Source organism: Gymnoscopelus braueri (genome assembly GCF_963280865.1).
Source record: "Gymnoscopelus braueri genome assembly, chromosome: 1".
In the NCBI taxonomy this organism is placed as follows: Eukaryota; Metazoa; Chordata; class Actinopteri; order Myctophiformes; family Myctophidae; genus Gymnoscopelus; species Gymnoscopelus braueri.
The window spans coordinates 172501-187882 of NC_137603.1; the positions used below are offsets into that span (position 1 = coordinate 172501).

The 15382-nt window shown below is 42.2% G+C and overlaps 1 protein-coding gene across 1 annotated transcript in view; it reads left to right on the forward strand.

Annotated features, from left to right (window-relative positions):
- Positions 1 to 14079, forward strand: part of LOC308083794 (annexin A2-A-like) — a 24988-nt gene extending 10909 nt beyond the window's left edge. Inside the window, exons 8-13 of the mRNA XM_080426156.1 lie at positions 5425 to 5484; positions 6223 to 6316; positions 6739 to 6834; positions 9531 to 9589; positions 11651 to 11773; positions 13672 to 14079. Of these exons, the coding sequence (XP_080282282.1) occupies positions 5425 to 5484; positions 6223 to 6316; positions 6739 to 6834; positions 9531 to 9589; positions 11651 to 11773; positions 13672 to 13731 (492 nt within the window). The 3' untranslated portion in view covers positions 13732 to 14079. The remainder of the gene's footprint in view (positions 1 to 5424; positions 5485 to 6222; positions 6317 to 6738; positions 6835 to 9530; positions 9590 to 11650; positions 11774 to 13671) is intronic.
- The last annotated feature ends 1303 nt before the right edge of the window (positions 14080 to 15382 follow it).

Genomic DNA, 15382 nt, shown 5'->3' on the forward strand with positions numbered 1-15382 from the left:
GTTTAGACATAGTTTTGTGAGGTTAGAGTTTAGGTTTAGACATAGTTTTGTGAGGTTAGAGTTTAGGTTTAGACATAGTTTTGTGAGGTTAGAGTTTAGGTTTAGGTATAGCTTTGTGAGGTTAGAGTTTAGGTTTAGGTATAGCTTTGTCAACATGCGACTTCGCCATCGCATCCCGTCACGTCAGAACTTGACGTTTCAGGACTACAGACAGAGGGTTAGGGACTACAGACTACAGACAGAGGGTTAGGGACTACAGACTACAGACAGAGGGTTAGGGACTACAGACTACAGTCAAAGGGTTAGGGACTACAGACTAGAGACAGAGGGTAATGGTTAGGGACTACAGACTACAGACAGAGGGTTAGGGACTACAGACAGAGCGTTAGGGTTAGGAACTACAGACTACAGACTACAGGGTTAGGGACTACAGACTACAGAAAAAGGGTTAGGGACTACAGACTACAGACAGAGGGTTAGGGACTACAGACTACAGACAGAGGGTTAGGGACTACAGACTACAGACAGAGGGTTAGGGACTACAGACTACACACAGAGGGTTAGGGTTAGGGACTACAGACTACAGACAGAGGGTTAGGGACTACAGATTACAGACTACAGGGTTAGGGACTACAGACTACAGACTACAGACAGAGGGTTAGGGACTACAGATTACAGACTACAGACTACAGACAGAGGGTTAGGGACTACAGACTACAGACAGAGGGTTAGGGTTAGGGTCTACAGACTACAGACAGAGGGTTAGGGACTACAGACTACAGACAGAGGGTTAGGGACTACAGACTACAGACAGAGGGTTAGGGACTACAGACTACAGACAGAGGGTTAGGGACTACAGACTACAGACAGAGGGTTAGGGTTAGGGACTACAGACTACACACAGAGGGTTAGGGTTAGGGACTACAGACTACAGACAGAGGGTTAGGGACTACAGATTACAGACTACAGGGTTAGGGACTACAGACTACAGACAGAGGGTTAGGGACTACAGACTACAGACAGAGGGTTAGGGACTACAGACTACAGACATAGGGTTAGGGTTAGGGACTACAGACTACAGACAGAGGGTTAGGGACTACAGATTACAGACTACAGGGTTAGGGACTACAGACTACAGACTACAGACTACAGACAGAGGGTTAGGGACTACAGATTACAGACTACAGGGTTAGGGACTACAGACTACAGAATACAGACTACAGACAGAGGGTTAGGGACTACAGACTACAGACAGAGGGTTAGGGACTACAGACTACAGACAGAGGGTTAGGGTTAGGGACTACAGACTACACACAGAGGGTTAGGGTTAGGGACTACAGACTACAGACAGAGGGTTAGGGACTACAGATTACAGACTACAGGGTTAGGGACTACAGACTACAGACAGAGGGTTAGGGACTACAGACTACAGACAGAGGGTTAGGGACTACAGACTACAGACATAGGGTTAGGGTTAGGGACTACAGACTACAGACAGAGGGTTAGGGACTACAGATTACAGACTACAGGGTTAGGGACTACAGACTACAGACTACAGACTACAGACAGAGGGTTAGGGACTACAGATTACAGACTACAGGGTTAGGGACTACAGACTACAGACTACAGACTACAGACAGAGGGTTAGGGACTACAGACTACAGACAGAGGGTTAAGGACTACAGACTACAGACAGAGGGTTAGGGACTACAGACTACAGACAGAGGGTTAGGTACTACAGACTACAGACAGAGGGTTAGGGTTAGGGACTACAGACTACACACAGAGGGTTAGGGTTAGGGACTACAGACTACAGACAGAGGGTTAGGGACTACAGATTACAGACTACAGGGTTAGGGACTACAGACTACAGACTACAGACTACAGACAGAGGGTTAGGGACTACAGACTACAGACAGAGGGTTAGGGTTAGGGACTACAGACTACAGACAGAGGGTTAGGGACTACAGACTACAGACAGAGGGTTAGGGACTACAGACTACAGACTACAGACTACAGACAGAGGGTTAGGGACTACAGACTACAGACAGAGGGTTAGGGACTACAGACTACAGACAGAGGGTTAGGGACTACAGACTACAGACAGAGGGTTAGGGTTAGGGACTACAGACGTACACACAGAGGGTTAGGGTTAGGGACTACAGACTACAGACAGAGGGTTAGGGACTACAGATTACAGACTACAGGGTTAGGGACTACAGACTACAGACTACAGACTACAGACTACAGACAGAGGGTTAGGGTTAGGGACTACAGACTACAGACAGAGGGTTAGGGACTACAGATTACAGACTACAGACTACAGACAGAGGGTTAGGGACTACAGATTACAGACTACAGGGTTAGGGACTACAGACTACAGAAAGAGGGTTAGGGTTAGGGACTACAGACTACAGACAGAGGGTTAGGGTTAGGGACTACAGACTACAGACAGAGGGTTAGGGACTACAGACTACAGACAGAGGGTTAGGGTTAGGGACTACAGACTACAGACTACAGACAGAGGGTTAGGGTTAGGGACTACAGACTACACACAGAGGGTTAGGGTTAGGGACTACAGACTACAGACTACAGACAGAGGGTTAGGGTTAGGGACTACAGACTACACACAGAGGGTTAGGGTTAGGGACTACAGACTACAGACAGAGGGTTAGGGACTACAGACTACAGACATAGGGTTAGGGTTAGGGACTACAGACTACAGACAGAGGGTTAGGGACTACAGACTACAGACAGAGGGTTAGGGACTACAGACTACAGACAGAGGGTTAGGGACTACAGACTACAGACTACAGACTACAGACAGAGGGTTAGGGACTACAGACTACAGACAGAGGGTTAGGGACTACAGACTACAGACAGAGGGTTAGGGACTACAGACTACAGACAGAGGGTTAGGGTTAGGGACTACAGACGTACACACAGAGGGTTAGGGTTAGGGACTACAGACTACAGACAGAGGGTTAGGGACTACAGATTACAGACTACAGGGTTAGGGACTACAGACTACAGACTACAGACTACAGACTACAGACAGAGGGTTAGGGTTAGGGACTACAGACTACAGACAGAGGGTTAGGGACTACAGATTACAGACTACAGACTACAGACAGAGGGTTAGGGACTACAGATTACAGACTACAGGGTTAGGGACTACAGACTACAGAAAGAGGGTTAGGGTTAGGGACTACAGACTACAGACAGAGGGTTAGGGTTAGGGACTACAGACTACAGACAGAGGGTTAGGGACTACAGACTACAGACAGAGGGTTAGGGTTAGGGACTACAGACTACACACAGAGGGTTAGGGTTAGGGACTACAGACTACAGACTACAGACAGAGGGTTAGGGTTAGGGACTACAGACTACACACAGAGGGTTAGGGTTAGGGACTACAGACTACAGACAGAGGGTTAGGGACTACAGACTACAGACATAGGGTTAGGGTTAGGGACTACAGACTACAGACAGAGGGTTAGGGACTACAGACTACAGACAGAGGGTTAGGGACTACAGACTACAGACAGAGGGTTAGGGACTACAGACTACAGACAGATGGTTAGGGTTAGGGACTACAGACTACAGATTACAGACAGAGGGTTAGGGACTACAGACTGCAGACAGAGGGTTAGGGTTAGGGACTACAGACTACAGACAGAGGGTTAGGGACTACAGACTACAGACTACAGATTACAGACTACAGGGTTAGGGACTACAGACTACAGACTACAGACAGAGGTTTAGGGACTACAGACTACAGACAGAGGGTTAGGGACTACAGACTACAGACTACAGACAGAGGGTTAGGGACTACAGACTACAGACAGAGGGTTAGGGACTACAGACTACAGACAGAGGGTTAGGGACTACAGACAGAGGGTTAGGGACTACAGACTACAGACAGAGGGTTAGGGACTACAGACTACAGACAGAGGGTTAGGGTTAGGGACTACAGACTACACACAGAGGGTTAGGGTTAGGGACTACAGACTACACACAGAGGGTTAGGGTTAGGGACTACAGACTACAGACAGAGGGTTAGGGACTACAGATTACAGACTACAGGGTTAGGGACTACAGACTACAGACTACAGACTACAGACAGAGGGTTAGGGTTAGGGACTACAGACTACACACAGAGGGTTAGGGTTAGGGACTACAGACTACAGACAGAGGGTTAGGGACTACAGATTACAGACTACAGGGTTAGGGACTACAGACTACAGACTACAGACTACAGACAGAGGGTTAGGGTTAGGGACTACAGACTACAGACAGAGGGTTAGGGACTACAGATTACAGACTACAGACTACAGACAGAGGGTTAGGGACTACAGACTACAGACAGAGGGTTAGGGACTACAGACAGAGGGTTAGGGACTACAGACTACAGACTACAGACAGAGGGTTAGGGTTAGGGACTACAGACTACACACAGAGGGTTAGGGTTAGGGACTACAGACTACAGACTACAGACAGAGGGTTAGGGTTAGGGACTACAGACTACACACAGAGGGTTAGGGTTAGGGACTACAGACTACAGACAGAGGGTTAGGGACTACAGACTACAGACATAGGGTTAGGGTTAGGGACTACAGACTACAGACAGAGGGTTAGGGACTACAGACTACAGACAGAGGGTTAGGGACTACAGACTACAGACAGAGGGTTAGGGACTACAGACTACAGACAGAGGGTTAGGGACTACAGATTACAGACTACAGGGTTAGGGACTACAGACTACAGACAGAGGGTTAGGGACTACAGACTACAGACAGAGGGTTAGGGACTACATACTGCAGACAGAGGGTTAGGGTTAGGGACTACAGACTACAGACAGAGGGTTAGGGACTACAGACTACAGACTACAGACTACATATTACAGACTACAGGGTTAGGGACTACAGACTACAGACTACAGACTACAGACAGAGGGTTAGGGACTACAGACTACAGACATAGGGTTAGGGTTAGGGACTACAGACTACAGACTACAGACATAGGGTTAGGGACTACAGACTACAGACAGAGGGTTAGGGACTACAGAACAGGTTGGATACAGCTCTATTAACATGAACATATAGAACCATGGAAACTAAAAGATGAACATAGATATACAAGACCTAGACAAGACAGGCACAGTCTGTGACTGTGGCACATGATTAATGTGATTAGTTAATTAATTAATGTGATTAATTAATGTGATTGATTAATTCATTAATTTGATTAATTCATTAATTAAAGAATGTGATTAATTCAATAATTAATTAATGTGATTAATTCATTATTTAATTCATGTGATTAATTCATTAATCAATTTATGTGATAATTCGTTAATTCATTCATGTGATTAATTCATTAATTCATGTGATTAAATCCATTCTCATCGTGTTCACATCACAGACGAAGAGAGACGAGCCGTCCAATGTGGTCGACTACGAAAAGATCGATCAGGACGCCAAGGTGAGTTATTAATTGATTGATTGATTGATTGATTGATTGATTGATTGATTGATTGAATAGTGTGTCCTATACCAGCTTCACTATAATAATATTCTGTATAGTAAAATTAATATTTTAAACAAATATTAACTTAAACATATATGATCTTGTGGGGGAAGTTCAGTTTTCAGCTTCACCCAGCTGATTTCTGCTCATGTGGTCAGACTTGAGTGCAGGGGGGGGGGGGGGGGTTAAGTATCTCAGGGACACCTCGGCACATTGCAGGGTCCGGGAATTGAACCTGGGACCTGGGTTTCCCCGACGGACTCTCTATCCATTCAGCCTCTATGGCCCCGCCCCTTGGTTGACTGCGATCCCCCAGGGCTCTCTACTAGTCTCACTCCTGTTTTCACTCTACGCTAAATGTCTTTGCCCCAGAATAGATGTTTGCCCCAGAATAGATGTTTGCCCCAGAATAGACTTTTCCCCCAGAATAGATGTTAGCCCCAGAATAGATGTTTGCCACATAATAGATGTTTGCCCCAGAATAGATGTTTGCCACAGAATAGATGTTTGCCCCAGAATAGATGTTTGCCCCAGAATAGATGTTTGCCACAGAATAGATGTTTGCCACAGAATAGATGTTTGCCACAGAATAGGAACGCTAGAGTTCCTTGTGTTTAAAACTTACCAATATGGTCAATAGGTCTAGCAGGCATTATTATTATTATTATTATTATTATTATTATTGTTATTCAGGCTCTGTATGAGGCCGGGGTGAAGAGGAAAGGAACAGACGTTGGTGTCTGGATCTCCATCATGTCTGAACGGAGCGTCCCTCATCTGCAGAAAGGTGACAATAATAAAAACAAATAACATTACATGTAATAACAGTGGTATGGTTTCTCTCTTTGGTAGTTAGTTAGTTATATTAAATGCAATAACAGTGGTATGGTTTCTTTGTACATGTAATAACAGTGGTATGGTTTCTCTGTACATGTAATAACAGTGGTATGGTTTCTCTGTACATGTAATAACAGTGGTATGGTTTCTCTGTACATGTAATAACAGTGGTATGGTTTCTCTGTACATGTAATAACAGTGGTATGGTTTCTCTGTACATGTAATAACAGTGGTATGGTTTCTCTGTACATGTAATAACAGTGGTATGGTTTCTCTGTACATGTAATAACAGTGTTATGGTTTCTCTGTACATGTAATAACAGTGGTATGGTTTCTCTGTACATGTAATAACAGTGGTATGGTTTCTCTCAGTGTTTGACAGGTATAAGAGCTACAGTCCATATGACATGAAGGAAAGCATCAAGATGGAAGTGAAAGGAGATCTGGAGAAATCCTTCCTCACACTGGGTAAAATTGTCTGTCTGTCTGTCTGTCTGTCTGTCTGTCTGTCTGTCTGTCTGTCTGTCTGTCTGTCTGTCTGTCTGTTGAACATAGATTCTGGCTTCAGAGTCTATGTTCACATTAATGTCACACACTAGGGATGTTTGGATTTGGACTGAGCCCTGTCTCTTTAAGACAACACAGGAAACAGGAAATGGCAGGAATGAAACAGGAAGTGTCCAGGTTAAGGTACGGTCACACAGCGAGCCGATGCAGCAGTTGAGCCCATTTCCGTCCGTTTCTTTGTTATTTTCCGGGGCTTTGAGCAGCTGGTGGGCAGTGCCAGCTAAGGATGTGTCGTTGGTTTGACTAGTGCTAATTATTGAAGTGAGGACAGAGGAATCATATACTACTCAACATGAAAACATATGCAAATGCAATATCAAATATGAATATTATCCATATTATCCAGAATTATGAAAACATTAGCGCACCTTGACAAATATGAAAACATCATTAGGTCTACATCATTATGAATAGCATTAACCACATGAACCCCAGCATGCCTATTGTGCATCATTATGAATAGCATTAACCACATGAACCCCAGCATGCCTATTGTGCATCATTATGAATAGCATTGACCACATGAACCCCAGCATGCCTATTCTAAATCATTATGAATAGCATTGACCACATGAACCCCAGCATGACTATTCTGCGTTGCGACGCTTGTAGATCAGCTGTATTTGGCAAAGATATTTGGTGTAGAGGGAAAGAGAGGCACCAAGTATAGAAGCAACTCATGTCCAGTTTAGAATGTGATTTACATCAATCATTATGAATGAAACATGCATGTGGTTGAAGGATTGACAGAGGTGTTTTGTACATAGGATGCGAAACTAGGATTAATGGTATATAGAGTACAGAAGTCTTGACGTCACTGGTTCATCCTCTGGGTCATAAAGTAATTTCTCTATTACGTCACTGGTTCATCCTCTGGGTCATGAAGTCATTTCTCTCTGACGTCACTGGTGCATCCTTTGGGTGGTAAAGTCATTTCTCTATAACGTCACTGGTTAATCCTCTGGGTGGTAAAGTCATTTCTCTATAACGTCACTGGTTCATCCTCTGGGTGGTAAAGTCATTTCTCTATAACGTCACTGGTTCATCCTCTGGGTGGTAAAGTCATTTCTCTATGACGTCACTGGTTCATCCTCTGGGTGGTAAAGTAATTTCTCTATGACGTCACTGGTGCATCCTTTGGGTCATAAAGTAATTTCTCTATGACGTCACTGGTTCATCCTCTGGGTCATAAAGTAATTTCTCTACGACGTCACTGGTTCATCCTCTGGGTCATAAAGTCATTTCTCTATGACGTCACTGGTTCATCCTCTGGGTCCTAAAGTCATTTCTCTATGACGTCACTGGTTCATCCTCTGGGTCATAAAGTCATGTCTATGACGTCACTGGTGCATCCTTTGGGGTAAAGTCATTTCTCTATAACGTCACTGGTTCATCCTCTGGGTGGTAAAGTAATTTCTCTATGACGTCACTGGTTCATCCTCTGGGTGGTAAAGTCATTTCTCTATAACGTCACTGGTTCATCCTCTGGGTGGTTAAGTAATTTCTCTATGACATCACTGGTTCATCCTCTGGGTCCTAAAGTAATTTCTCTATGACGTCACTGGTTCATCCTCTGGGTCATAAAGTCATTTCTCTATGACGTCACTGGTTCATCCTCTGGGTCATAAAGTAATTTTTCTATGGAGAATAACATTGGGTCATCTTAGAATCGTGGTCCAAAAATAAACAAACTGTCTCTGTGATATTGTCAGGGACGCTCTGTATCGTTTATATATTATTAGGGGTGTGCCGATATATCGTCCCGCGATATGTTGTTGTTTTTTTCGGGTCAGGTGTCACACTATATTGCCCTATTTGGATTCAAAACGGCTATTGTAGCTGAAAAGCTACAAGTTTGCATGTCTGAATAATTATTTGTTTGCATTTGCTTTTTTTCTCCCCCATATATTTTTCATAATAAAAAAGTGCGTATCGTATCGAATCGAAATCGTATCGAAGTTGTGAGCCAAATATCGTATCGTATCATTTGGTGAAATTAGTTGGCACACCCCTAATATATATTGTCAGGGAGAAGGCTCTGTATCGTTTATATTCTATATATAGATATAGATATAGATATTGTCAGGGAGGCTCTGTATCGTTTATGATAGTCAGTCACTCATATTTGATACAGTCTGTTTCTGAATGAACTGAAACCAGCGCAAACATTGAATAATCATAATTAAACAAACAGTAACTTCATGTTATTAATGTCATTTATTGTGAACAAAAGGAGAAGGTCCACACACCGTCTTGATGCTCCCAAAATAATTTAACTGTAGAGTGGTCAAATCATTCGGACGAAACGTTGTTGTTATTTTTTGACCGCTCTATTATTACATTATTTTTGGGAGCATCTAGACGGTGTGCAGACTTTCTCCTTTTGTTCACAGTTTATTTATTTTGATCCATAACCCGTCCAAATGTTTGGATGTGCGTGCACCACTTGACTGATATTAATGTCATTTAAACATTTAAATGAGCATTTTATTGAAATGTTGTTAAATGTGTGGCCTTGCAGTGGAATGCTTTGAAAACAGACAGCATGTTATTCATGTTATTAATGTGTTATTAATGTTAAATGTGTGGCCTTGCAGTGGAATGCTTTGAGAACAGACAGCTGTACTTCGCCAACAGACTCAGTGAAGCTATGAAGGTACGTTTATGAATGATTATTATGAAGGTACGTTTATGAATAATTATTATGAAGGTACGTTTATGAATAATTATTATGAAGGTACGTTTATGAATAATTATTATGAAGGTACGTTTATGAATAATTATTATGAAGGTACGTTTATGAATTATTATTATGAAGGTACGTTTATGAATAATTATTATGAAGGTACGTTTATGAATAATTATTATGAAGGTACGTTTATGAATAATTATTATGAAGGTACGTTTATGAATAATTATTATGAAGGTACGTTTATGAATAATTATTATGAAGGTACGTTTATGAATAATTATTATGAAGGTACGTTTATGAATAATTATTATGAAGGTACGTTTATGAATGATTATTATGAAGGTACGTTTATGAATGATTATTATGAAGGTACGTTTATGAATAATTATTATGAAGGTACGTTTATGATTGTTTGTCACAGTAAATTCATAACATGAATGTGTGTGTGTGTGTGTGTGTGTGTGTGTGTGTGTGTGTGTGTGTGTGTGTGTGTGTGTGTGTGTGTGTGTGTGTGTGTGTGTGTGCGCGTGCGTGTTTGTGTGTGTGTGTGTGTGTGTGTGTGTGTGTGTGTGTGTGTGTGTGTGTGTGTGTGTGTGTGTGTGTGTGTGTTTGTGTTTGTGTGTAAATTAAGTAATTAATTAACTAACGATTGAATTAACGTGTCTGTGTCTGATGTTGTCCAGAGTAAAGGTTTGGTTGACATTAAGTTATTATTATATTAATATATTATTAAGATTCCAGAGTAAATGTATTATATTAACATATATTAATATATATGATTAATATTCCAGAGTAAAGGTATTATATTAACATATATTAATATATTATTAATATTCCAGAGTAAATGTATTATATTAACATATATTAATATATATGATTAATATTCCAGAGTAAAGGTATTATATTAACATATATTAATATATTATTAATATTCCAGAGTAAAGGTATTATATTAACATATATTAATATATTATTAATATTCCAGAGTAAAGATATTATATTATATTAATATATTATTAATATTCCAGAGTGAAGGTATTATATTAACATATATTATTAATATTCCAGAGTAAAGGTATTATATTAAAGGTAGGGTAAGTGATTTTCTTTGGTTAAAATAAGTGTTAAATAGCTCTATATTCTGCTAGTACTCATTGCTATAGAGTGTTTGTTCAGTAACAGTGTTAAATAGCTCTATATTCTGGTAGTACTCATTGCTATAGAGTGTTTGTTCAGTAAAAGGAGTCTCCTTGTCTCTCCAGCTCTTTTTGAAACAGAAAATGCATTTTCGTTTCAGTTTCAGTTTCATTTCCAATTTTATCCAATCAGGATAGAGAACTCAATCAGGATACAGATTAAACAAGTGAAATGTGAAGTGATGACACTAAGAAATGAGCAGGCAAAATTCGAATTGGAACACTATAAAAATTAAGCTTAAAATGGGTACTTTCTCCTGAATGGCTGAGATTTTGACACCTACCGGAAAATGTATTTTCTGTTTATTAAAGAGCTGGAGAGACGGGGAGACTCCTGTTACTGAACAAACACTCTATAGCAATGATTACTATCACAATATAGTGCTTTAACCTTTTAACAAAATACTTTTTGTTTTAACCAAAAAATATCACTTACCCTACCTTTAACATATATTAATATATATATTATTAATATTCCAGAGTAAAGGTATTATATTAACATATATTAATATATATTATTAATATTCCAAAGTAAAGGTATTATATTAACATATATTATTAATATTACAGAGTAAAGGTATTATATTAACATATATTAACATATATTATTACTATTCCAGAGTAAAGGTATTATATTAACATATATTATTAATATTCCAGAGTAAAGGTATTATATTAACATATATTAACATATATTATTAATATTCCAGAGTAAAGGTATTATATTAACATATATTATTAATATTCCAGAGTAAAGGTATTATATTAACATATATTAACATATTCCAGAGTAAAGGTATTATATTAACATATATAATTAATATTTCAGAGTAAAGGAGCCAAGGAGAAGCTGGTGACCAGGATCATGGTCTCTCGTTGTGAAGTGGATCTGATGAAAATCAGAACCGAGTTCAAGAAGCAGCATGGAAAGACCCTGTACCAGACCCTGTCTGTAAGTAGACCCTGTTCCAGACCCTGTCTGTGAGTAGACCCTGTACCAGACCCTGTACCAGACCCTGTACCAGACCCTGTACCAGACCCTGTACCAGACCCTGTACCAGACCCTGTACCAGACCCTGTACCAGACCCTGTCTGTGAGTAGACCCTGTACCAGACCCTGTACCAGACCCTGTACCAGACCCTGTACCAGACCCTGTCTGTGAGTAGACCCTGTACCAGACCCTGTACCAGACCCTGTACCAGACCCTGTATGAAAGTAGACCCTGTACCAGACCCTGTATGAAAGTAGACCCTGTACCAGACCCTGTATGAAAGTAGACCCTGTACCAGACCCTGTACCAGACCCTGTACCAGACCCTGTACCAGACCCTGTACCAGACCCTGTATGAAAGTAGACCCTGTACCAGACCCTGTATGAAAGTAGACCCTGTACCAGACCCTGTACCAGACCCTGTACCAGACCCTGTACCAGACCCTGTACCAGACCCTGTACCAGACCCTGTATGAAAGTAGACCCTGTACCAGACCCTGTACCAGACCCTGTACCAGACCCTGTATGAAAGTAGACCCTGTACCAGACCCTGTACCAGACCCTGTATGAAAGTAGACCCTGTACCAGACCCTGTACCAGACCCTGTATGAAAGTAGACCCTGTACCAGACCCTGTATGAAAGTAGACCCTGTACCAGACCCTGTACCAGACCCTGTACCAGACCCTGTACCAGACCCTGTCTGTGAGTAGACCCTGTACCAGACCCTGTACCAGACCCTGTCTGTGAGTAGACCCTGTACCAGACCCTGTACCAGACCCTGTCTGTGAGTAGACCCTGTACCAGACCCTGTACCAGACCCTGTATGAAAGTAGACCCTGTACCAGACCCTGTACCAGACCCTGTACCAGACCCTGTACCAGACCCTGTACCAGACCCTGTCTGTGAGTAGACCCTGTACCAGACCCTGTACCAGACCCTGTACCAGACCCTGTACCAGACCCTGTCTGTGAGTAGACCCTGTACCAGACCCTGTACCAGACCCTGTCTGTGAGTAGACCCTGTACCAGACCCTGTACCAGACCCTGTCTGTGAGTAGACCCTGTACCAGACCCTGTCTGTGAGTAGACCTTGTACCAGACCCTGTCTGTGAGTAGACCCTGTACCAGACCCTGTACCAGACCCTGTACCAGACCCTGTATGAAAGTAGACCCTGTACCAGACCCTGTACCAGACCCTGTACCAGACCCTGTATGAAAGTAGACCCTGTACCAGACCCTGTACCAGACCCTGTCTGTGAGTAGACCCTGTACCAGACCCTGTACCAGACCCTGTACCAGACCCTGTACCAGACCCTGTCTGTGAGTAGACCCTGTACCAGACCCTGTACCAGACCCTGTACCAGACCCTGTACCAGACCCTGTACCAGACCCTGTCTGTGAGTAGACCCTGTACCAGACCCTGTACCAGACCCTGTACCAGACCCTGTCTGTGAGTAGACCCTGTACCAGACCCTGTACCAGACCCTGTCTGTGAGTAGACCCTGTACCAGACCCTGTCTGTGAGTAGACCCTGTACCAGACCCTGTACCAGACCCTGTACCAGACCCTGTATGAAAGTAGACCCTGTACCAGACCCTGTACCAGACCCTGTACCAGACCCTGTATGAAAGTAGACCCTGTACCAGACCCTGTACCAGACCCTGTCTGTAAGTAGACCCTGTACCCATTACATTAGTAAAGATACTAATGTATCCAGTAGGAGACTCAAAGTAAAGATACGAGTATTAAGTATGAAGTATGAAGTATGAAGTATTAAGTATTAAGTATTAAGTATGAAGTATGAAGTATGAAGTATGAAGTATGAAGTATGAAGTATGAAGTATTAAGTATTGTTTCAGGAGCACACTAAGGGAGATTACCAGAAGGCCCTGCTGAGCCTGTGTGGAGGAGACGACTGAAAGAAAACTCACTTTCCCATGATGCCCCTGGGTTTGTGGAGTGCTGGTGAAGGCCCAGTCCAGCCAGCAGAGGGAGACATTCCTCCTCTTTTTGTTGTAGTTTTTATTAGTTTCTATTAATTTGTTGTAGTTTTTATTAATTTGTTGTAGTTTTTATTAATTTGTTGTAGTTTTTATTAATTTGTTGTAGTTTTTATTAATTTGTTGTAGTTTGTGATTTTATCCTTTGATGATTCAACATGATGATGAAAGCTTATTGTCCAGAAAAAACCTTCGTCCAAGATTTAAACTTAGCTGAGAGAGAGATGAAGCAGGGACCCCTTAGCTGAGAGAGATGAAGCAGGGACCCCTTAGCTGAGAGAGAGATGAAGCAGGGACCCCTTAGCTGAGAGAGAGAGATGAAGCAGGGACCCCTTAGCTGAGAGAGAGATGAAGCAGGGACCCCTTAGCTGAGAGAGAGATGAAGCAGGGACCCCTTAGCTGAGAGAGAGAGATGAAGCAGGGACCCCTTAGCTGAGAGAGAGAGAGAGAGAGAGAGAGAGAGAGAGATGAAGCAGGGACCCCTTAGCTGAGAGAGAGATGAAGCAGGGACCCCTTAGCTGAGAGAGAGATGAAGCAGGGACCCCTTAGCTGAGAGAGAGAGATGAAGCAGGGACCCCTTAGCTGAGAGAGAGAGAGAGAGAGAGAGAGAGAGAGAGATGAAGCAGGGACCCCTTATCTGAGAGAGAGATGAAGCAGGGACCCCTTAGCTGAGAGAGAAATATAATCTGAATTATATTTTGTTTTTAAATAAAGTTAGATTTTTCAACTTGTCCATGTGTTTTATTTCCTGCTGTCACCACCAGAGGGTGCTATAGAGCAACAATACTGCTTCTGAAGTTCATATAATCAGCTTTGGTCAATAAAAAGTACTTTTTATTTAAGTAAAAGTAGCAATTCAAAGTCAATTTGAAATACTTTACAAGTACATGCATTCTATATTTTACTTGAGTAAAAGTACAACAGTATTGGCATCAAATTAATATACTTAATAAATGACCGAAAGTAAAAGTACTCATTATGCAGAATGTCTCATTTCTCACGTTTTTCTCCCTCAAAATGTTTGAGAAATGTTTTCATATTCTTTCAAAAACAGCAGATCTACAAGCTCACTGTTGCATTGTGATGTGCTGTGAGCTTGTAGATCTGCTGTGTTTGAATAGATTAGTTCTGATTATTGTTATTTGGGGTAAAAACTGCTCTAGAACAGCGGCTCTCAACCTGTGGGTCGTGTGTGTCCCCACATGATTTGTGTGATTATCTTGGGGGGTCCCCAGTTCAAATATGATTATCTTGGGGGTCCCCAGTTCAAATATGATTATCTTGGGGGTCCCCAGTTCAAATATGATTATCTTGGGGGTCCCCAGTTCAAATATGATTATCTTGGGGGGTCCCCAGTTCAAATATGATTATCTTGGGGGTCCCCAGTTCAAATATGATTATCTTGGGGGGTCCCCAGTTCAAATATGATTATCTTGGGGGGTCCCCAGTTCAAATATTATTGGGGGGGGGGGGGGTAGGGTTACACACTGTGTGAATTGTGATAATTGTCAGACGCTCCCCTAGAGAAGCTATTCACCTGTTTTCTAGGCTGTGTGTGTTTCACTTCCTG